Raw genomic sequence first — 25,403 nt, 5'->3', positions numbered from 1 at the left:
AATTCAAATACTGTTGTCATAAAAGGTAGCAGTCAATTTGCGCGTCAAGTTCCACAAATAGCAATGAGAGAAATGTCCAGACTGTGCTTTCTGTGGTGGCGTTGGTTGAGGGAGAGCTTCCCCAATCTTCTTTGAAGAACATGCCAGGGAAGTTTTACGTCCACTTGAGGCCCTTGAGTTTAACTTGTCATCTGAAAGACAGCATTTCTGGCAATGTAGCACTACCTCAGTACTACACGGAGTATTTGCCTGGATTATGCGCTCAAGTGTCGAGTAAATCTCATTCCCACAATTTTCAGATTAGTACTACCACTTGGGGAGATCCTGTCAACACATGAGGCGTTTCCAGGATCACAGAGTTGAGCCATGCAAACACCACCTGACCTCTTGCAGTCTTGGTCTTGAATGAAAATAAAATTTGCTCAAATAAAAATTACCTCAAAGTTTTAGATGTTCATGAATTATGCAATTTTAATATAAAACTTCTTAAAGCATCCAAGAAATGGGTCGGGAATTTTTTTCCCCCACTGGACATATATAACCTAAATAAGTGATTGGCTAAAAGAAAACAATTTCTGCAAACAATCACTTCACTTTCTTTTCTAACCAACAAGCATTCCATGGTAACATCCGATTTTTATATTAATACCCTAGCAGTTGTTTTATTGTGCATGTACATGTGGAAGAGATTCCCATAAATCTCAACGCTCTAGTGTTTGCTACACTATACCATACACATCAATTACATTTCCCTTCTAAGCAATGCTCTAGTAATTATTGCATAGCATATGTGGAAAAGATTTTCATGTGTCAGTTCACTTTGATGTATCCCTTTCCCCATGTACAATACTACAGATACCATGGAGACAGAGGGATCTCTCTTTGGAGGTAGGAACACAAGTAGGCTAATTAGCCCCTCGGGCCTGTTCCATCACTCACTGCCGATTTCATAGCTGATCTTTATTCGAACTCCATCCAAATGTCATGGTTCTGTATCTTTTATACCCCTGTCAAGCAAATATCTATTTGGCTCAGGTTTAAAATTAATTCATATAGCATCTACTGCTACTACTCTTTCTAAAAAAACATTCTCTCCTTTGTTCTTGTATTAAGGTTATGTCCCCACGCCTGGAGCTCCCAAATAGTGGAAAATATTACTCCATACCAATTCTTTCCAAAATCCTAAAAACCTACATCAAATCACTCCATATCCTTCTATATTCCAAGGAATGCAATCCTAGCTTATGTAACCTCTTCTCACAATTTAAACCTTGAAGCTTTGGCCACATTCTGGTAAATCTGTGTGATATTCCTTCTAAGGCTAATATATTTTCAAGGTGCGCTGCCCAGAACTTTGCTGTCTTCTCGAGATTAATCTGATCTTCTAACATGAGCTTTGTAAAGCTGTATCAAATGCATTCCCCTTTATATATTCCAGCCTCTTAGATATAAAGGTGAAGGCTCAATTGCATTTTTGATTAGTGTGTTTATCTAACCACTACTTTTTAAATCAACCTGTGTATATAGACCCTTAAATTGCTTTGCACCTCCACTATTTCCAGTTTTTCACTGTTTGAAAGAATGCAGATTTTGTTTTGGATAAAATGCATGATCTCACTTACCCATATTGAATTCCATCTTCCAGTTTTGCCAACTCAATCAATGCCTCTAAGCAATATTATGCTCCTGTGTATGCTATTTACTATGCCAATTGTTGTTATCGGCAACATTAAATGTATGGCTCCTTCTGGTACAGCACTAGTAACTTCCGTTCTATTCGAATATCCCTACTCAGTCTTCCACCACTGAAACATTCTTCTAAGCAGTTCAATAATATACCTTTGATTCCATGAGCTGGAATGTTAACTACAGGTGCAAAGTCTTATGGAATACCTTCTGAACAACTTCATAAATTCATTCAGCTATTTTAATTAAATTTTTTAATGAATTAACATCAAAAGTTTATTAGGCATGACCTACTCCTTGCAAATCCAGACAGGAACTGTCACAACATTTAAGGAGCTTGTCGTTGAGCACTTGAAATGCCACAGCATGCAAGGCTACAGACCAGGTGCTGGAAAATAGAATTTGAATAGATAGGTGCTTGATAGCCAGTGCAGGCACAATGGGCTTCTTTCAGAGCTGTAAAACTCTACTAATCAGCTCAATGTTCTTTCAAATGTTCAGTCTCTGTTCTCAATTATAGATTTGAATACTTCCCCACAATAGATGTTAGACAAACGGTTCTTTAATTTCCTGGTTTCTCTCACTGTTATTGGTCAATGGAATTAAATTTGCAATTTTCCGATCCAAAGTGACAATCTTGAATCGTGCATACTTTGAAAGATGACAGGTAAATATGCACGGCAGCAAGTCACCAAAGCTGCTTCGACAGCACCTTTCAAACCTGCGATCTCTGTAACCTAGAAGAACAAGTGCAGCAGACACGAGAACAGTACCTGCAAGCTCCCCTCCATGTCTCACACCATCTTAAATAGTAACTAAACTTCAGTCACTCCTTCACTGCCATTTGCTCAAAATCTTGGAACTCCGTCCCTAACAGCACTGTGGGTATAGAAGCATGGACTGCAGCTGCTCACCAGCGCCTTCTCCGGGGCAATTAGAGATGTACAATGAATGCTGCCTGAGCCATGACACCCACCCCCATGAATTAATCATTAAAAAAATCTGCCGTTTTCACACATATGTCCTTTAAAACCCTGGGGTTTGTCGGTACTTCATTAAACAAGTTTTCTTTCTCATTTTAACTTTAGTGAGCTCCGTAAGAACCTAAGAAATAGGAGCTGGAATTGAGCCTGTGAGCCTGCTTCACTATTCAACGACGTCAACTCCAACTTACTGCACAATCTCCACATTTCTAAACTTCCTTTGTACCTAAAATTCTATCAATCTGTCTGGAATATACTTCACAACAGAATCCACAGCTCTCTGGGGCAGAGAATTCCAAAAGATTCATAATCCCTTGAGGGAGGAAATTTCTTGTCTCAATCCTAAATTGTCAACCTGAGACAGTGCTTCAGTGTTCCAGATTCCCTGGCAGGGGGAACATTTTCTCAGCATCTACCCAGTTAAGCTCTTGGAAGAATTTATTAGGTCACCTCTCGTTCTTTTAAACTTCAGGAAACATAAGGCCCAAACTACGCAATCTCTCCTCATAGTCAGTAACCTCATCCCTTTAACTAGTCGTGCACTTTCATTGTATCCCTTCCAGTGCAATATGCCCTTGCTTAGGTGAGGAGGCCAAAACTGCATATAGTACTCCAGATGTCACCTCACCAATGCCCTTTATAATAACAAGACTTCTTGACTTATCTCAATCCTTTTTAAAAATAAATTTAGAGTATCCAATTCTTTTTTTCCCCAATAAGGGTCAATTTGGCGTAGCCAATTCACCTAGCCTGCATATCTTTTTGGGTTATGGAGGTGAGACCCATGCAGACATGAGGGGAATGTGCAAACTCCACATGGACAGTGATCTGGGGCCGGGATCGAACCCGGGTCCTCAGCGCCCATGAGGCAACAGTGTTAACCACTGCGCCATCATGCTGCTCATCTCAGAATCCTTTTGCAACAAAAGCTGACCTACCAGTTGCCTTCCTACTTGTTTGCCATACCTGCATGTTAACTTTGTTATTTATATATAAGGGTATCTAGACCATCTGAATGCAGACATTTCACAGTCTCTCACCATTTAAAGGATATTTTGCTTTATTTTTCTGTATCAAAATGGATATAGAACATACAGTGCAGAAGGAGGCCATTCAGCCCATCGAGTCTGCACTGACCCACTCAAGCCCTCACTTTCACCCTATCCCCGTAACCCAATAACCCCTCCTAACCTTTTTTGGTCGCTAAGGGCAATTTATCATGGCCAATCCACCTAACCTGCACGTCACCTAACCTGCACTCTTTGGACTGTGGGAGGAAACCAGAGCACCCAGAGGAAACCCACGCAGACACGGGGAGAACGTGCAGACTCCGCACAGACAGTGACCCAGCGGGGAATCGAACCTGGGACCCTGGCACTGTGAAACCACAGTGCTATCCACTTGTGCTACCCGAATCTTCAGACTGTACCACCTAATATTCCCATCTATCATATTCTTGCCCATTCATTTAACTTGTCTCATCCCCTCCAACCTCTTAACATCTTCTTCATCACTTACTTTCCCACCTAACTTTGTATTGACATCAAACCTGAATAGATTACATTCACTCTCCTCATTAAAGCCATGAACATAAATTGTAAATAGCTAAGGCCCGGCAACCTGAAATGTCCTGTTTCTTCATACTGTTTTCAGTTCACTAACCAATCCTCAATTCATATTAACAACATATTTCCAATCCCATGAGTCCTTGATTGATTAGTTTCTTTGGAATGTTAAGAGTATTATCTTTATCTTCAGAAATTAGAACATCAAGACTTGGGGACAACTGTCATCTTGAGGACAACAAATGTAAAGCCAAGAAACATGTCATTTGGCCCAGTCAGTCTGTGTGATTGTTAAGGCTCCACACAAGCCTCTTCCCAATCTACGAAATCTATCCCAATTAGCATATCATTCGCCCTTATGTACTTACACAGCTTCTCCTTAAATGCATCTATGCTTTTTACTTCAACTACTTAATTGGATAGTGCGTGCGACAATATAACCACCCTATCCTAAATTTTTTATTGAATTTATTCATGACTACCTTATATTTATGAGTCCTAATTTTGGATTCCTTCACAAGTGGAAACTTCTTCTCCACGTTTAATTAATCCAGATTTTAAATAGTTTGGGCACATCACAAATGTAATAATCACATTCAAAATCTGTAAGTGTTTTATGGTCCCAGATACCAGAGTGTGCTGAATGGCGACATGCTTCCACAGCACTTAAGAAATTGATGGCCTAATTATTAATTAGTCACTGGTGTTGGTGTTTTTAAAAAGTAATCTGCTTAGCTCCGATATCCAAAGTGCTCAGGTTTTTGAGGGTCTTCTATATTGTATTGAATTATCTGGATAGCGGCCTGGCTTTTCAAAAAAAAAAGTAAAGTGCATGAATCTGACTGACCACCTTGGAGTTTATTTTCTCATTAAAGAGAAGCATCTTATTCCTGTATACTGTGCGGGATTAAACTCTAATACCCGAGATGCTAGCACATTGAGATGTAGGGGGGTGATCTCAAGTGGAGATGCTAGAACAGAGATAAAGGGGCACGCTGCCATGCACACTAATAGTGCTGGAGCATTGAGTTGAGTTTCTCTCTTAACCGTGTACTGTACTTTAGGCACGAGCATACGGAGGCACAGATGATCATCCCCAATCTAGTCTGCCTCAAACACTAGAGCAGAAACTTGACAATCTTTCCACCATTTTCATAACTTAAGTAGCTGAAGAACCAAGACATGGGGAATCTCCCTCCAGCAAACACGTCAGATACTAGAAAATCATCTCAAAACAGGGAATCCCTCCCATGCATACAGACACATGCCTATGAGGTATTCAAGTACATTTCAAATATTTTTTTGATAAATAGCTTTGTCAGAAAGACAATGTACCCAATTAAAATGGAAAAATCAACTTAAGATATCCCATTATGTTTTATTAATAAAACGTAAAACCAGTCAATTTTCATTTAGACCTGCAGATGAAGTTCAGGACCGCTGTGTGACAATATAACTTTTTATATACACTCTAATCATAATTCAAAACCCTGCTTTGCATTAAAGATTTTGAATTATCCAACATGGTCAATTAAGCAACATAAACAACAGGAAAGTAGGAATTTTGTGCTTAAAACATTAACAGGCAATTTAAACTTATGCACGTCAAATTATGCTTTGACTGTACCGAATGTGAGATATGGCAACCAAGTGTTTCTAGACTGTTAAAAACCTCAGCTGTTGTTCTCAAATTCTTCTTTGACACTTTGAAAGCTGCATTCAGGCACTGTATATACATTGCCAGAAAAGCGGTTATCAAACACTGCATATCATTTTTAAAAATAAAATCTCTGTCTCAAATGGATAAAGTTGTATATTTCACACATGACCGTCACACTGCTGTCTTGTAAAATTCATTTGCAGGTCTAATCAAGAGCATAATTTATAGAAATGCTGTACATAAAGGCCACTGAAAGCTGCTTTATACATAGCTTTGTTTTTTTAAGTTAATTTAAGGCTTCACTTCTCATAGGTATCAAGTCAATTGAGACAATGATTTAACTAAAAACAGTTCAATGAAGTTAGCTACCAAAGTCTAAAGCATGATACATACAGGTAATACAGGAAACTCAGGAACTGAGGAAAGGAGAACAAATGTTCCTCCCCATGTTTCTCTCCTCTTCCTCTAATGTATGGTAACAGCACACATGGTTTCACCAGTGCCAGTACACCTGATTACCCATTCTTCATGTGAATTTAGATGGCGAATGCCATTTGGCCAGTCATAAGAGGCATCACAGCCAAACCCAAACCTGCTCTTACCAGATGAATACGCATTCCCTCTTTCCAACAACAGTCAACAGATAAGAATTAGGAGCAGCAATCGTTATGTATACCTCACCATCTCTTGCACGTACAGCACCCCGACTGACCTGAGCTAACTGAGCACATAAGTAGCAGTCAACCTTCCGATTGCAGGGGATAGTACAAGGAAGCTTGAAGAGTAGATTGTACACATGGGAGGAACCGTGGAGCACTTTGCGTGCGTGATGTGATTATTTTTCTCTCATCGCGACACTGAATCTTATGCAAGTTGAAGAGCGGAAAGGTGATCAGAGCAGTGAGCTTTATCAGTGATGCACCCCATTCACAGGTGCTTTCCAAGGACACTCAGCCCTCTCCTGCTCACAGTTCATTTGATTGCTTTTATTTTTTTTGTAGAACTTATTTTTCATTCCCATCTGCCACCTCCTGAGAATTTATATATCTTTTCTCCTTAAAAATGCATCTTGGGAGGGAAGTGGGGAAAAGAGAGACAACAAGACCTACAGCTGTTCATATTGATGTGGCTTTGTGAAAACCTTCTGTCTGGCTTGGTGAATGATGCATCTGGTATGGGCAAACCTGGCATCAGCTCAGGCCCCAGCACCCGACTGCGGATTCTTGAAGCTGTGCGTTCACTCCCGAAAACCACTATGCTGAAATAATAATCTCCGTTAAAAAGACCATCTGGTCCAGGCTAAAATTCTTTCCAGCATTGTATTTGCTGAGTTATTACAGTCTTTGTAAACAATTCCTTTATCCCAGCATCTGTTGGGGCATCCATTCTTTCACTGGGAGCGTCATGGCTCAGAAATGCTTGGGCATTTCACACTGTTCACAGCGAATCAGGGCTGGATGGTTCAGGAAGGTACAGGTGCTACAGTTCCAATGAGCCCCTTCATCCTCCTCCGGATCTATTATTGGTTTTGGTAGTTTAACTGCAGTTTTCTGTTCTGTTGGTAAACAAAAATGTTAATGGTATTGAAAAGAATGGTTCCCCAAGTTTCTCAAACCTGCAGAATTTAATGGATTAATTCAAAAGATAAAAGTTGAGAATTCACAATCTATTTCATCTTGTCCACCCCTCCCCCCCACTCACCCAACTACTGGGCACTGCTTCCTGACTGAGCTTCACACAAGGTTTTACTCTTTTCAATGGTGGGTAACATCTTTCTCTTTGAACTTGTCTGAATGCACTTTGCTTTAAAATTTATCACATAAATGTCTTATTGCCCTTTCTGTGAAGAAATAATTTTAAAAAAACCCACACATGACAATGGTTAAGAGTGACCAAAAGAGTGGTCAATAAAGGTGAATTAAGATAGGCGGCAAAGTCCTTTCATTCTGCAAGCTCCAAATGAAGTTCTTGGTGGCTGTCATAAGATCTATACCCTACCTTTTGGTTTAGGTGGCACAGGACCTCGAAATCCCATATTGTCATAAAAATTGTGGATAGCACTGGGGTTAAAGTGTGGTCCTGCAAAGAGAGATCATAGGTTTGCAATATATCAAAGTATCATCAAGTTGGAACATTCAGAAAACAGATTTAACAGTTCAATAACTATATTCTGCAACATTAATTTTACATTTACACTTATCAGAATCATAGAATAGTGCAGATGGAGGCCATTCAGCCCATCAAGCTTGTACCGTGCTCTGAAGGGCACCTGACCTAGGCCCACTCTCCCACCCTATCCCCAGAACCCTGTAACCCCACCTAACCTACAAATCCATGGACACTGAGGAGCAATTTAGCATGGCCCATCCATCTAGCCTGCACATCTTTGGACTGTGGGAGGAAACCCACTCAGACACGGGGAGAAAGTGCAAACTCGGCGCAGTCACCCAAGGCCAGAATTGAACACAGGTCCCTGTCACTGTGAGGCAGCAGTGCGAAGTTGTGCCACCCATCCTTGCACATGATGGAAAACGACAAAGAGTAATTCCCAATAAGACCAATTAATTGGAGGAAAGCCAACTTCATTGGGGTAAGATTGAATCTGACCTAGATAAATTGGAGTCAAGATTTTGCTGACAAAACCAAATTGCCTTTAAAGACGACACAAAGTAGTCAAGGTATATTTTCACGAAGGAGAAAGGTTGGGAAAACAAATCCAGAGCTCCCTTGATGATCAAAGAGATAGAGATTAAGATGAAGGAGCAAAGAAGTGTGCTTAATTAAGATGGCAGGTGGATAATACAATTGAGAACCAGGTTGCATACACAAGGTTCAGAGGGCAATTGAAAAAGCAAATAAGAGAAGCAAAGAGAAAGAGTATGAGAAGCGACTAGCAGCTAACATAAAAGGAAACCCAAACGTCTTTTATAGGCATATAAACAAGAAAAGAGGGCGGCTGATTAGGGACCAAACTGGGGATTTATGCATTGAAACAGGAGGCATGTCTGAGATACTAAAATAATACTTTGCAACGATCTTTACCAAGGAAGATTGCTGTTCAGGGTAATGGTTAAAGAGAAGACAGTTCAGACACTTGAAGGGTTTAAAATTGATAAGTAGATGGTACTGGATAGGCTGTCCTTACTTAAAGTTGACAAGGCATCAGGACTGTTTGAGATGGATCCAAGGATACTGAAGGTAGAAATTGAGCGACACGAGTCATAACTTTCTAATCTTCCTTAGACTCAGAGGTGGTGCCCAGAGGAGTGGAGAATTGCAATATTACACCCTTGTTCAAAAGGGGGTATAAAGATTAAGTCCAGCAACCCTAGGCCGGTTGGTCTAACTTTGATGATGGGGAAGTTTTAAGAAATGAAAACGCAGGACAAAATTAATAGTTACTTGGGAATGCGGGTTAATTAAGGGAAACCAGCATGGGTGTGGTACGGGCAAATCATATGTTTTTTGATGGGCAACAGAAGGGTTGATGAGGGTAATGCTGTTGATGCAAGGCACATGGACTTCAAAAAGGCATTTGATAAGAGGCTGCTTAACAGATTTGCGAGCAAAGATAGAGTTCACGGAATAAAAGGGACAGTCGCAATATAGATACAAAGTGGCTGAATGACAGGACAGGAAACAGAGTGAAGGAAGTTTGTCACAGAGCATGCCACAGAATTTACAGGGCAGGAGGCCGCCATACGGCCCATCGAGTCTGCACCGGCCCTTGGAAAGAGCACCCTACCTAAGCCCACACTTCCACCCTATCCCCACACTTCCACCCTATCCCCGTAACCCCTCCGTACCTTTTTATTTGGACACTAAGGGCAATTTAGCAGAGTCAACCACCTACCCCTGCACGTCTTTTGGGACTTGTGGGAGGAAACCGGAGCACCTGGAGGAAACCCACGCAGACACAGGGAGAACGTGCAGACTCTGCACCGACAGTGACCCAAGCCGGGAATCGAACCTGGGACCCTGGCTCTGTGAAGCCATTGTGCTAACCACTATGCTACCATGCTGCTCACAATTATCGCAGGTTTTATTAGGATCCAGTTCTTCCTGATATATATGAATGACCTAGACCTTTGCGAATAAGGCACAATTTCAAAATTTTCAGAAGATAAGAAACCTGGAAGTATTGTGAACCATCAGGGGGATAATGTTGAACTTCAACGGACAGATAGGTTGGTTGAACTGGCAGATAAGTGACAGATTAAATTGAATACAGAAAAATGTGAAGTGATCCGTTTTGGTTGGGAGAATGCAGAGAGACAATACAAAATAAAGGAAACAATTCTGAAGGGGGTGCAGGAGTAAGGGTCCTTGGTGTGTGTGCATAAATCATTGAAGGTGGCAGGAAAGTTGAGAGAGTTTTCAAAGAAAGTGTATGGTCTCCTGAGCTTTTATCAATCGGGGTATAAAGTAAGGAAGTAATGTCAAACCTATATGAAACACTGATTCGAGCTCTACTGGAGTATTGTATCCAGTTCTGGTCCAAGGGAGAGAGCACATTTATAAAAAGGCACGTCAGCAATTACCACTATAACAATCGCCCAGTTTTCATTCTTGGCACGAGTCAATATTGTAAATGGGTTCCTTTTTTCAGATCCCCATTTTCCTTATTGCATCAACCCTCCTCTCCCAAAAAATCACCATCAGCCCCTGTCCACATTAACTACCATTCCATCTCCAAACTCTTTGTCCCACACCACAGTGTACTTTCCCAGACCCATGGCCACAACACTGCTTGAAATTTCTAATCATATATATATATACCCACTCTCAGCATCAAAACTGTCCTAACTGAATTTGCAAATGAAACTTCTGTGACCATGGTGCATTATTCTTTTTGACCCTTTGCAGTTTTCAGTGTTTGATCATAGCCAATGGTCCTCACTTGGCTCCAGTGTGACCTATCCAATCACTGCCGGTAACAACGGCTTCTCTTCCCACCTCTACATTCTTTATAGGGGTGGTTGTTATGGTTGTTGAGAGGAGTTGATCTTTTTGGGCATTGGTACATGTTTTCCTGTTGTTTTGTTTCAATTTATATAAAATGTTAAAAGTTCACCCCCCCCCCCCCCCCCCCCCCCCCCCCCACACACACACACACACACACACACACACACACACACACACACACACAATCCCCCAAACAGCACTATGCGTGTACCAACACCACATTGCCTGCAGTGATCCATGGTGGCGGTTCAATACCCACAACCTTCTCAAGGGCATTACAAGAATGGCAATAAATCATAAACCTAGCCAGAAACACACTCACATGAATGAATAGTTCTTTTAAAACTTGCCTCACAACAGACTCCATAACTCTCCCCAATTGTTGTTTTGGGCCTCAAGCTAAGTTTTGAAGTCCATACCCTCTTCATCACAAAGACCACCTACCTTCCCTCCCACAAAATTGCTCACTTCTGCCGATCTTCTGTTGATAACCTCATTTATGCTATTGCCACCTCCATGTGTGACTCTCAAAGCTTTCCTGGTCTTCCTCCGTTCAATTATGCTCCAGAAACTGCAGCTCAACTAAAATTGCTGCTCGTATCCTGTGTCACCCAAGTCCTGCTCTCCCATCATCCCTGCCTAGGCTCATTCAGCCAGTTCTTCTAAAGCCACAAATTGAAAGTTCTCAACCTTGGATTTAAAAATCACTCATATATTCTATTGTCTCCCCTGTTCCACTCTTTGCAACTTTCTCCCGTCCTAAAAAGCATCCTCCCGAATTCAGGAAATGGCATCCCTTTATCTCCAGTGCCTTGTGCCTAATTTATCCCTGAAGGAAAGAAAACCAACAACCTCAACAAATGTTCTTAAAGGGGTGAATGGCAAGAACGAAGCCAGTACAGCATTTTCACCCGAGGTTTCACCTTCGGGGGAAGAGGATAGTTGAGCCAGCACCTTCACCGAAGGGGAGCAGGAACTCCATTACATTATTACTCTCAGACCCTTCACAACATAACCGTATTCAGGGTGTCTGTGATGTGAAACCATTGTTAACGCTACAATAGTTTTCACATGTTTTTTTTTAAATATAAATTTTGAGTACCCAATTCATTTTTCCCAATTAAGGGGCAATTTTGCATGGCCAATCTACCTACCCTGTACATGTTTGGGATGTGGGGGTGAAACCCACGCAAACAAGGGGAGAATGTGCAAACTCCACATGGACAGTGATCCAGAGCCGGGATCGAACCTGGGACCTCAGTGCCGAGGCAGCAGTGCTAACCACTGCGCCACCGTGCTGCCCTACATGTTAGTATTTTGAAGTTATTGATGAGGCTTGCATGTTATTGTAGAAATAGTCCGCACACTAGCTCTCAGCGAATAGCTAAACAAGTTGTAATACATTTATAAAATCAGAAAATTGTCAGTGGATATTTAGTAAAGCTGCTGAATTATAATTATTTATAAAACATCGTACACCAGCATGAAATCAAACATACCTTTACTTTGAAACAGGTCAATCTCTTTGGTTATGCAGTCGATATCGATCTGCAGTTGTCGGTTACTGCTTCGCAGCTGCTGCATTTCCTCTAACTGAAAGACCAAGGTGTATACTCTCATCACTCAGCAGCAATTTCAAAGGCAATAAATCTCAGTGCTATCAAATTATCATTTAAAATTTCTTCGATCATTTACTGTACTTGGGTCAACTCACTTAGATCACACCTGGAATACAGTGAACGGTTTTGGTCCCCTTATCGAAGGAAAGGTGTCCTGGCATTGCAGGCAGTACAGAGGTTCACCCCGGGTATGGAGGGATTTTCTAATGGGGAGAGGTTAAGTGGGTTGGGCCTATACTCACTGGAGTTTAGAAGAATGAAAGGCGATCTTATTGAGACATATATAGGATTCTCAGGGGGCTTGACAGGGTAGATGCAGAGAGGTTGCTTCCCTAGGACCGGAGGGCATTATCTCAGAATAAGGGGTTGGCCATACAAGACAGACTGGAGAAGGAATTTCTTCTCAGAGTGAAGTGAATGTGTGGAATTCTTTACCGCAGAGAGCTGTAGGGGCTGGGTCATTAAGTATGTTCAAGACTAAAAGATTTGTTTCTCGGGGGTCAGTTTGCAGGATTGAAGGAACTGGGGGTGAAGTATGGGCTGGAGCAGAGGGAAATATTTAGATACATGCAGGTTCGAGACTTTGCCAGAAAGGAGATACAGAGCTTTCCGGTAGAGCCGGCTTCCACATTGCTGGAGGAGGTGCTGACGACAGGGGACTGGAGAAGGGGGTAGTGGCGGCGGTTTACGGGGCTATTTTAGAAGAGAAGGCACCGCTGGAAGGCATCAAGGCAAAGTGGGAGGAAAAGTTGGGAGAGGGTATGGAGGAGGGGTTCTGGTGTGAGGTGCTGCGGAGGGTGAATGGATCCACCTCGTGCGTGAGGTTGGGGCTGATACAGCTGGAGGTGGTATATAGAGCACACCTCACAAGGGCAAGGATGAGCCGGCTCTTTGAGGGGGTAGAAGATGTGTGTGAACGTTTGCGAATCACGTTCATATGTTTTGGTCCTGTCCAAAACTGGAGGATTACTGGAAGGAGGTTTTTAGGATAATCTCTAAAGTGGTGCACGTGAAACTGGACCCGGGCCCTTGGGAGGCCATATTCGGGGTGTCGGACCAGCCGGGGTTGAAAATGGGTGCGGAGGCTGATGTTGTAGCCTTCGCCTCGTTGATCGCCCGAAGGTGCATCCTGTTGGGATGGAGATCAACCTCTCCACCCTGTGCCCTGGCTTGGCGGGGGGGACCTGCTGCAATTCTTGACTCTTGAGAAGGTCAAATTTGAACTCAGGGTAAGGATGGAGGGGTTCATTATGCACTTTCAAGAATTGGATTACATCGAACATTTGGGGGAGGGTTGGGCTGATGGGGACTGTATGTGTTAATGGTGACTGTGGGCAATTCCAGATTCCTTTTGTTATTTGTTTATGTTAAGATGCGTGCTAATGTTTGGGGGTTTGGTGGGAGGATGGGATTGTTGTTATTGATATGGGAATTAACATTGCATTTGTTGCTGATTATTGTTTATTGTTGCGTGTAAATTTGGGAGAAAATGTGAAAGAGGAGGACAATAAAAATATTTTTAAAAAGTATGTTCAAGGCTGAGATAGACATTTTTAATCAGTATGGGAATCAAGGGTTATGGGGATAAGGCGGGTAAAGTGGAGTCGAGGACGATGTCAGATCAACAATGATCTCACTGAATAGTGGAACAGATTCAACGGGCCAAATGGCCTACTTCTGCTCCTATGGCTCATGGATAGTTGCAGTTTTTTGGTGCTGAAACAGACTTTGAACTGTCATTATGTAACTGAAGACCAATGGCTGAGTGTGCACATTTACACGGGAATCCAGTGATTAATTAAGGAAGCCCTTTAATTTTAATTTCTGGAATGACAAATTGGTGTTCAGAATACAGATGATACTCTTTGTAGAACAGCTATAAATTTTCAACATTGAATACTACAGTTAAATTGAAAAAGTGATGCTTTATAGCACAAATTCAAAACAAGATGTTTCAAAATATAGGATAAAAGCAAATTCCTGCGGATGCTGGAATCTGAAACCAGAGAAAATGCTGGGAAAACTCAGTAGGTCTGGCAGCTTCTGCAGGGAGAGAAAAGAGCTAACAAAGGGTCATCTGGACTCAAAACGTTAGCTCTTTTCTCTCTCTGCAGAAGCTGCCAGACCTACTGAGATTTTCCAGCATTTTCTCTTATGTTTCAAAATATGTTCTTTAACTGCTGCGTGGAATAAATGCATAAGCTAACACGAAAGCCTCAGATTTAGAACGGGAAGTAAATTTATGAAGGATTACTGAGTTGCGAATCCTACCGATGGGATTTGGGAGGCTGAATTTGATCGTTTCATGCGCCTTTGGGTGAGATCACTTTCCATCTCATTAACTTCACTTTTCAGTTTGTCTAGCTTTCTCTTCTCCAACTCAAGTTCTCGATGCAATCGATCCATTCTGGCTTTCTGATGCACTAATAAAGCTGTAACACACATCAGCAAATCAACATACAGATCAGAGGGAAGCAGACAAAACATAATTATCTACAGCAGAAAAATCCAAATACAATTGTTAAAAAATAGCCCATTTTGATTTGGATAGACTTTTATTGGAGTTTTTAATTATTCAACCATTAGAAGGTTTACCATAATGTACACCTGATAACTTGCTAACTTGAAATAAACTAAAAGCATTTTTTGAGATGAAAATAAAGGCGGTTAAAGACAAACTGATATTGAAATATGATTTTTTTTTTTTAAAAAGTGAAATGTTGTTTTGCACCTCAGGTGATAATGGTAAGCCCATGCTACTTTTGAACTTTGCATGTCAATCGAATCAAATGGGGCAGGGCCCAGTTACTTTTTGTCTCCACCTCTCCTAGTATTTTTACATCATTATTAAAGCCTTATTTTTGCGCACTACTCAAGTCACATCTGTTATAGCTATGTCACACTCCTAGTTATCAAAACTAATCCTCCAAATCCAGGAGGAGAGAGGGGCAGATGTTCTGGCCTTTGGTTCCCTGGTAGCCCGGAAGCGCATATCGCTGGCATGGAGGGGCTCAAAGCCCACCCCAAAATCGGAGACCTGGCTTTCAGACATGGCAGGCTTCCTCTGCCTGGAAAAAATTAAGTTCGCCATGAGAGGGTCTCTGCTGGGGTTCGCGCGGAGGTGGCAACCATTCGTCGACTTCCTCGCAGAGAACCAATCTTCAGCAGAAAGGGGGGGGGGGGGGGTTAAGTAATGGCAAGACCTGTGGGAGAGGGAGGTGGCATTTGCACTATGTACATATTTTTCTTGTTATGGATATTGTTGATTTTGTTGTTGATGAAATGCCAAATACCTCAATAAAACGTTTATTAAAAAAACTAATCCTCCAACTTGAATTGAATCTTCATACATACTACTCAATCATAACCCCAATTTATTGCAGTGATTTAATATGCAATGCAGAGATATAATATTGTGAGAATAAAGGTACAGTTCTATGCTGCAATACTGTGAGTCGAGGGAGTGCAATGGTCGTGCTGCAAGGCGAGGTGATAGTGAGCAGTTCGGTATGCATACTGTAATACTAAGAGTAGGGGGTACAGCAGTAGTCCTATAATCTAGGGTTGGAACAGCATTAAAGTGGATGTGCTAGAATACCAAATAGAGCTGTAATGCGATACCACAAATACCTAACATTCTGGCAATTTAATTTCTAGAGTAAATTTTAATAATCTTTAATGAAGTAAATTTTATTCAGACTCTTTGCATTTTAGTTGGACTCCAAGTAACTTTGCTGTGCCATTGCATAGTATGTGACGCCAACAGCAGTCTACTGTAAAAACAGAACTCCATGAACTTGTGGGGAAATATTCATTGATTTCAACTAAAAGGCCATCAGCCAAATTTATTGCTCTTTTAAAGGTTATGTTACAATGAGGCTACAAGAAAAGAACAATTTTTCATTCATTCGAATCCTTGCAAAAATCCATTGCTCTTGCAACCTCTGGAAATGCATCAGCACTCAACCTATTGCATTTCAGTTTTTACCTGCTGTTTTACCATCTGCGATGCACACAGGCTGAAACAGGAGAAGTGTTAAACCTTGAGATCGACAAACTTTCAAAGTTCTTTGTACCTTCGGTATAGGCAGCATCATCAGATCCCGCACTCATTCTTCGCATCTCACTGATCCGATTGTCGCGAGCTGAAGCAGGATCGGTTGCCAGCTGCAAATGCTGGACAGGTTCAGGCTCCGCGTAATGATCGGGGAGGCTTAAGAGATTGGAAGGTTCAAATGTCGGCGATGCAACCCCAGGGGAAATAGCAGGTGGCTTGTTTGGCGAAACCGTAATCTTAAAAGTGTACTTGGTATTGGGTTGGGTGACCACCACTCGAGGAGAAGTGGCAGCATTGCAATTGCCGGCAGTGCGACTCTTGGGTGGGTGATGACGGATGTAGGCGGGCTGAATGAAAGCACCCTGCTGTGGACCCATGCTAATCTGTCCTGCGGAACTCCGGGAGGAGGATGCCGAACTTGGATTTGCTGATATGTACACAGTGGGCTGATTTCGCAGGCCTGGCTCATCACTGGCTGTTGAGTTTGCCGAGATATAGACTGTCGGCTGGTTGCGCCCAACTATTTCCTCGCATGATGGAGGGCTGGCAGAAATATAGACCGTGGGTTGACTCCTGCCGATAGGCTGACTGCTGATGGAAGGTAAAGGGGCTGTGCGAGAGTTGGAGGGGCGCAGCAGCGTTGAATTATTCCTCTGTGGCGATTCAAGTTTGATCTCAATTTGGTTTTTCCTTGACCCTGTTGAGATATTCTGAATGTTATATTGACTGTAAATCGAAGGCTGTGCACTATTAGATGACTGATATGGAGGAACTTGAGGAGTTGTGGGGGAGCTGATAGGCATGTACACATGAGAGGTCTGGTGGCTTTGCTGGCCTGGGTGTACAGACTGTTGGGATGAGGTATATGCTGAACCACACTGTGAAGTAACAGGGGCACAGTAGCCTGCCACTTGTTCCATCTGCTGCTGATGCGAGTATTGTGGAGTCTGGAAGACCTGCTGCTGTTGATTGTGACCATACTGTGAAGCACTGGTATGCTGCCCAGATATCCAACCAGGCTGTTGCGACATCTGGCGGCTTGTACTGCTTTGTGACGTCACATAAGGTCTAATGTAGATCGAGTTACCTTGAGGGCTATTAAGTAAAGGCGGAGGCACACCACGTATGTGCAAAGATGTAGGAGTGTTATGGACAGTCTGAAGATTGGGTGCCAGAGTGACAGTAATTGGGTTGAACCTGGGCATTTGCTGGGCAGCACTCGATATTCCCTTGGAGCCCAATGGCTGAAGAAGTCCAAGTTGTTGGGGAGAAGAAGGGCTGCGACTCATGTCCATCGTTCCAAACATATTCAAACCTGCAGCCAACTGAGTTGGTGTTACCTGCAGTTCCTGTGTAGGCTCATAGCAAGTTAGAGCAGTCGGGAGTGCCCCATCACTGACACTATGAGGCAGTTTTCGGCTTCCATTCAATTGACTGCCTTCCTTCCAACGCTGATACACATTCTGGGACTGGACATCGAGATTGAGTTCAGACATGTGATTGTGAAGTCCAGAAATGCTGGACTCATCCAAAAAATTCAGGTCCCCTTCTCCATAAAGATACTTGGTGCTTTCTTGAGATAAGAACTTACAGCAAGCATCCAAATTGTTACCGTTCTAGAAAAAAAAAATAGAAAATTAGGAAACAAATGAATGCACCCAACATTAGTATTCCTCCTCTTAAATAACTTAATTCCTTGACTGAGAATTTATATATTTAAATTATAAAAAGTAAAACAAAAGACTGCATTGTTCAAACTACACCAAAATTTCACCCATTAATTTCTCGCCTTCAGCCTGCCAAATGCCAATTCAACATCAAATTTTCCTTAGGTTAGAAGCATTGCATATGCACATGTTGCAGAATAACATGCGAGAGCAGACGAGAGAGGAGCTCGGACACCAGGGGAACGCCTTGCTCTTTAAAGTGGAGGCATAAGGTGCACCTAGACAAAATAAACCTCAGTTTGGTTTGCTAATGGACGAGCGACAGCAATTCCATGGTGTGTCAGTTTAGATTAAAAACTTACTTGAAGGAACAGGTGGAAAGATAGCCAGCACAAAAGAGTGATCATGAAAAATTTGCTGGACTTTTTAATAAGACACCACTGCTAGGATGAACAAGTGATGTCACAACTGCAAAAAATCAATGCACTGATTTTCATATCTGAGATCAATGGTTATAACTAAAGGACTGTGGAATCAGCTTGCTCAGATTTTACTGCACCTACCTGCAGTATACAGTTGGAGACAACACACTCAGGTACTTCAGGAAACTTTTGCCGCAGGTCATGCAGAACCCGAATATCAATTTGTTGGCTTCCCTGGGCCATTCGTATTCTGCCTCGTCAAGTGTGGCACTGCGTTGGCACAAATGTGCGAGCCTCAATCACAGCAAAACTCTCGTGTCCCATCAGGCATTTTCTAAAAGAAATGGGATTAATGATTACTATCTGAATGTTGGAAAAACGCTAACTTACTTATGTTATTTTAAATTAGTAACATCGACCATCAGAAAACTTTGTGGATTTCATAGATTAACAGCACAGACTTCCGGTGGCGGCCATGGTGTGAGTGGTTGCACAGAGGGCAGTTCCTGCTCGAAGGCATAGAAAAGAGCTCTTTTACCCAAAACTGGGAGAAACCTTGACAGAAAAGCATAGCTGAAGGTGGGAGAAGATCCCCCCAGATGTGGTATATCTGCTGGTTACCAAACCTGGCAGAAGGTGAAAGACGTTGCCAAGTAGTTGGAAGAGACCTGTGGCGCCGCAGTTATTGGAAGGAGGCGGAGGGGAATGGCCAGTGCAGGTTGGAAAGCCCCTGATGAAGCAGTTGATGGCCTTCATCAGGGAAGACTTCCGCCGGCAAAGGAAAGAGATGCAGGCGGACAGATCGAAGGCCATCGAAAGGGCTGTGGCACCCCTGAAGGGCTCGATGGAAAGGGTCAAAAAGTGTCTGGAGGCACAAGGGGACATGGGACGGTTTTTGGATGGGCTGCAGTTCCCACAGCTGGAGGAAAAGAGGAGGCAGGCTCTAGAGGAGCCTTGGGAGCTGAGGGAGATATCAGACAATATAAAGGGTATGAAGTAGGGAAAGGCCCAGGGCTGGATGGTTAAACGGCAGAATTTTATAAGGAGTTTGTGACGGAACTGGCACCAGATCTGCTGGGGCGTTTAATGAGGCGCTGAAGAAGGGGGATCTGCCGGAGACGATGACGCAGGCGACGATCACATTAATACCAAAAAAAGGGGAAGGAGCCATTAAAATGTGGGTTGCACAGGCCCATATCGGTGTTGAATACAGATGTAAAAGTGCTGGCTAAGTTGGTGGCAGGGAGGAGTTGTTTCCCGGGTGTGGTTCCGGAGGACCAAACAGGTTTTGTAAAATGCAGGCAATTCTCCAGTAACACAAGGCAACTGTCGAGAGGACAGGTACTGGAGGTAGTGGTTTCCATGAATGCAGAGAAGGCATTTGACCAGGTGGACAGGCAGTACCTGTTCTGAGGTCCTGGGAAGGTTCGGATTTGGGCTGAAGTTTGTGGCGTGGGTGCGCCTGTTATATGTGGCACCGCTGGCGAGTGTACGGACCAATGATCTGAGCTCACAAAGTTTTGGGTCACACAGGGGAACAAGGCAGGGGTGCCCACTGTCACTGCTGCAGTTCGCGCTAGTGATAGAGTCCCTAGCAATGGCCCTCAGGAAGTCGGCAGAGTGGCAAGGGGAGTAGGGAACATTGGGTGTCGCTATATGCGGACACCCTGTTACTGTACGTGTCAGGCCCTCTGGACAGCATGGAGGGGTAATGGGCTTATTAGAGGGGTTTGGGGCATTCTCAGGATACAAGTTGAATGTAGGGAAAAGTGAAGTGTTCCCAGTGAACAAGTTGGGTCAGAGTGCCATCCTAGGGGGGCTGCCATTCAAGGTAGCCAGAGACAGGTTCAGATACCTGGGGATCCAGGTAATGGGAGAGTGGGCAAAGTTGCATAAATGGAACTTAACAAAGCTGATGGAAGAGGTTAGGGAGGATTTTAAAAGGTGGGATACGCTGCATCTGACTCTGAGGGAGGGCCCAAATGGAGAAGATGAATGCCCTGCCACGGTTCTTATTCATATTCCAGGCCTTTTTCCGAAGGTGGATACGATTATTCCAGAGTTTGTGTGGGCGGGGAAGTGGCCTCGGTAAAGAGGGCCCTGTTACAAAGGCAGAGACAGAAGGGAGGGGGTTGGTGCTGCCAAACATGTTACATTATTATTGGGTGCCGAATGTGGAGGTGAAGCGGTGGTGGGTAAGAATCTTGTAGGGAGTTCAGCCTGAGGGCTATGGTGACGACGGCATTGCCATTGGTGCCAAGGAGATATACGGAGAGCCCAGTGGTGCAATCCACAGTGAAGGTGTGGATCCAGCTGAGTAGGCATTTTAGGATAGAGGTGAAGTCGGTGTTAACGCCATTGTGTGAAAACCACGGGTTTGAAATCCCGGACGTGGAAGGGGAGAGCAGGATCGGAAACATATATGGATGGCTGGGAGAATAGGTGGTGAAGAAGAAGGAGAAGTGGGAGGGGGAGTTGGGAGGGAGATAAATTGGGAATGTGGAGCGAGGCGCTACGTAGGGCAAACGCCACCTCCTCGTATGAGAGGGAAAATCTGTACAAACTGTAAAATTGTGTGATTGGGAGAATGTTCCCCGGAATGTTTATGTTTTGCAATTGTTTGAATAAGTTTGGAATAAAATATATATTTTTAAAAATGGATTAACAGCAAAATTTCAAAACCCGAGATCAGTAAAAAGTCAACCATTTTCCAACTGGTTGAAAAACTCAAAAGTGTTGAATTCTGTCTCTTGCTCTGATGTTGAGCAAAGATCGCAGGAAGTGAGAATTTCTGAAACCTGACTCTGTGACTAAAGGGGCTCCAGATGAACTCACTGAGCAGACGAATTAGGAGTAGGCTACTCGGTCCCTCAAACCTGCTCTGTCATTCAATGAGATCATGGCTGATCAGATCATAACCTCGATTCCACACTCCCACCTACCTCCGCTTACTTATCAAGAAACTCTCTCACTCTTCCTTAAAAATATTCAAAGACTCAACTTCCACTGATTTTTGATGAAGAGAGTTCCAAAGACTCACTATCCTGTCCAACCCAACCCAGCCTGTCCAACATTTCCTCATAAGTTAACGCGTCCATTCCAGGTATTAGTCTAGCAAACCTTCTCTGAACTGCTTCCAATGTATTTACATCCTTCTGGGGCAGCACGGTGGCGCAGTGGTTAGCATTGCTGCCTACAGCACTGAGGACCCGGGTTCAATCCCGGCCCTGGGTCACTGTCCGTGTGCAGTATGCACATTCTCCCCGTGTCTGTGTGGGCTTCACCCCCACAACCCAAACAATGTGCAGGGTAGTTGTATTGGCCACGCTAAATTGCCCCTTAATTGGAAAAAAATAATTGGGTACTCTAAATTTAAAAAAAAAAGTATTTATATCCTTCCTTAAATAAGGAGACAAATACAGTACACAGCACTCCGGGCCTCACTAATGCCCTGTAAAACCCCTCACTTTGTTATTCAATTCCTCCTGCATTAAACACAAACATTCTATTAGTTTGCCTAATTACTTGCTGTACCTGCATACTAACCTTTTGTGATTTATGCACTTGCACTCCCAGACGCCTCTGCAGTGTCTTACCATTTAGATAATACGCTTCTTTTTTATTCTTCCTGCCAAAATGATAATTCCACATTTTCCCATATTATACTCCATTTTCCAGATCTTTGCCCACTCACTTAACCTATCTATGCCTTTGCAGTCTCCTTATGTCTTCTTCACAACTTACTTTCCTTCCTATCTTTGCACCATTAGAAAATTCAGCAACCAAATCTTTGGTCCCTTCATCCAAGTAATTTCTATAAATTGTAAAAAAAAAAAGTTGAGGCCCCAGCATTGATCACTGCTGCACACCACCAGTTACATCTTGCATATCAGAGAATGATCAATGTATGCCTGCTCTGTCTTCTATTCATGCCAATATGCTTCGCTCAACACCATAAGCTTTTATTTTTCCACAAAAATCTTTGATGTTGCACCGTAGCAATGTCTTCTGGAAATCTACATAGTGTATCCATCAGTTCCCATTTCTCCACAGCACATGCTACTTTTTCCAAAGAATTCCAATAAATTGGTTAAACATGATTTTCCTCTCACAAAACCTTGTTGACTCTGCCTGATTGCCTTGAATTTATCTAAGTGCTATGCTATAACATCTTTGATAATAGCTTCAATATTTTCCCAAAGAGAGCGCTAACTGGCCTGTAGTTTCTGCTTTCTATCTCTTTCCCTTTTTGAATAAAGGAGTTACATTTTCCAATCTAATAAACCTTCCATCAAATTTAGGGATTTTTTGAAAATTAAAACCAATGCATCAATTATCTCACTAGACATTTCCTTTAACACCCTAGGAAGTCCATCAGGAGCCGGGAATTTGACCGCCTATAGCTCCAAAGATTCGCTCAGTTTCACTTCCCTCGTGATTGTAATTTTTTTGAGTTCTCCCTCTCTTTTATTTCCAGGATGTTACTTGCATTCGCTGTAGTGAAGGCTGAAGTACTTTACCATCTCCTTATTCATTATTAATCCTCAAGACTCACTTTCTATAGGACCAACACTCACTTTGCTCATTTCTTTATTTTTACAACAGCAATAGAAATTCTATCTTTTTTATATATCTTGTTAGCTTTCTCGTGTACTCTAATTTTTCCCTTATTAGTCATTTTTTATTGTTTAAATTCTGTCCAATCTGATCTGTCACACAATCCTTGCACAATGATATGCTTCTTCTTGTTTCATACTATCTTTAACTTTTTTAGTTAACCACAGGTGCTGGGTCCTCCCCTTGAAATTTCTCTCTCTTTGGAATGCATTTATTTTGTGTATTCTGAAAAATACTTTTAAATTTCTGCCACTGCATCTCTATTGATTTATCCCTCAACTTAATTTGTCAGTTTACTTTAGCTAACTGTACTTTCATGCCCTCATAATAGCCCTTACTTGTGCCTTCATGCCCTCATAATAGCCCTTACTTCAGTTTAAAATACTAGTCTTGGACCCACTCTTCGCTCCCTCAAGCTGAATGTAAAATTCAATCATGTTATGTTCACTGCTACTTAGCCTTCACTATGTGGTCAATAATTAGTTCTATTATGTTGCACACTACCAGGTCTATCATAGTCTGGTTCTGGTTCTATAAATTCATCACATCTTTACCCATCTGACTTTCCCAGTCTGTACCTAGATTAAAATCCCCCACGATTATCGGTGTACTTTCTTTTTTTTCTTCTCTTCTTTTTTAAAAATAAATTTAGAGTACCCAATTCATTTTTTCCAAGGGGCAATTTAGCATGGCCAATCCACCTAACCTGCACATCTTTGGGTTGTGGGGGTGAAACCCATGCAAACACGGGGAGAATGTGCAAACTCCACACGGACAGGGACCCAGAGCTGGGATCGAACCTGGGACCTTGGCGCCGTGAGGCTGCAGGGCTAACCCACTGGGCCATCGTGCTGCCCATCTCAGTGTACCTTTCTGACAAGCTCCCATTATTCCTTCCTTCATACTCGGTCGTCCTGTGTGGTTACTATTAGGGGGACCGGTATACCACTCCCACAAGTGACTTCTTGCCTTTATAATTTCTCATCTCTACCCAAACCTTATCCACATCCTGGTTTCCTGAACTTCGGACACCCCTCTCCATTGGGCTAATACCATCATGAATTAACAGAGCCACCTTTCCTAGCTTCCTGTCCTGCCTAAATGCCATGTACCTGTCAAACCCCTCCAGTGACAAACAGGAGGGATATCATCCAGCAGAGGTGGCAGAAGAGGATTATTGGAGAAGTCAACTCAGTCACCGCCACTGTATTGCGGGTAGCCGAAGATCTGGTGTCAAGGAGCGGTTAAGCCCAAAACACTACATTAGTGTTTCCCTCCCTCCCTCCTCTAACCAAAAAAAGGCATTGCGAGGAGGACAAGTACGGTAAGATTCTTATTCTTATATCTTTCTTAAGTGTACAAGGGCAGAGATGCCAGTTTGGGCAGTGACATGCTCCTGTGGTGGGAGATCATGGAGCTTTCTAGCATCTCTGACAAGTATGTCTCCAGGAGGCGTGACCAGCTGCATCTCCTCACAGACTGCATAGTTTGGTTCAAGCAGCAGCTGGACACATTGTCGAGCATACAAGGCAGAGAGTGTGATAGATACTAGCTTCAGGGAGGTGATCACACCACAGGTTCAGACAGGTAGATGGGTGACCACCAGGAGAGGCAGGGAGGTAAGGGTAATAGCCTTCTGTGGCTATTCCCCTCTGAAACAGGTATACCATTTTTGTTGGGAGGATGGGGGGGGGTTGTATAGCCTCTCAGGGGAAGATACCAGCAGCAGCCAGGCCTGTGGCACCACAACTGGTTCTGCTGTAGAGCAGGGTCAGGAAAAGTCCAAACGAGTGATAGTAGGAGACTCAATAGTCAGGGGCACAGACAGGTGTTTCTGTGGCCACAAACGGGACTCTAGGATAGTGTGTTGCCTCCCTGGTGCCAGCTTCCTAGATGTCTCTAAAGGGCGCCCTGAAACAAGAGGGTAAACAGACAGATGTCATCGTCCACATTGGTGCTAATTACAGAAAGGAAGAGGGAAGAGGTCCTGCAAAGATAATTCAGGGAGTTAGGTCAGGAGCTAAAAAGCAGGACCTCTAGGATACTACACTCAGGATACTCCCTGTGTTAATCAGGCTTGGAACAGGGAGATTGTACAGCTGAACACGTGGCTAAAGAGCTGGTGTAGGAGGGAGGGCTTTAGATATATGAATCACTGGGAA

At 43.0% G+C, this 25,403-nt stretch overlaps 1 protein-coding gene across 2 annotated transcripts in view; it reads right to left on the bottom strand.

Moving 5' to 3' along the window:
- Positions 1 to 5,592: 5,592 nt before the first annotated feature.
- tab2 (TGF-beta activated kinase 1 (MAP3K7) binding protein 2) overlaps positions 5,593 to 25,403 on the bottom strand; it is a 61,138-nt gene continuing 41,327 nt past the window's right edge. For both annotated transcript variants that reach the window (XM_072504882.1, XM_072504874.1), the window contains 6 exons: positions 18,766 to 18,958; positions 16,555 to 18,151; positions 14,750 to 14,910; positions 12,359 to 12,452; positions 7,893 to 7,973; positions 5,593 to 7,449 (listed from right to left, as the gene is read on the bottom strand). In XM_072504882.1, coding sequence (XP_072360983.1) covers positions 7,304 to 7,449; positions 7,893 to 7,973; positions 12,359 to 12,452; positions 14,750 to 14,910; positions 16,555 to 18,151; positions 18,766 to 18,867 — 2,181 coding nt within the window. In that variant the 5' untranslated portion in view covers positions 18,868 to 18,958 and the 3' untranslated portion in view covers positions 5,593 to 7,303. The remainder of the gene's footprint in view (positions 7,450 to 7,892; positions 7,974 to 12,358; positions 12,453 to 14,749; positions 14,911 to 16,554; positions 18,152 to 18,765; positions 18,959 to 25,403) is intronic.

This window comes from Scyliorhinus torazame, chromosome 1, assembly GCF_047496885.1.
Source record: "Scyliorhinus torazame isolate Kashiwa2021f chromosome 1, sScyTor2.1, whole genome shotgun sequence".
NCBI lineage: Eukaryota > Metazoa > Chordata > Chondrichthyes > Carcharhiniformes > Scyliorhinidae > Scyliorhinus > Scyliorhinus torazame.
This window is presented reverse-complemented; position numbering and strand designations above follow the sequence as displayed.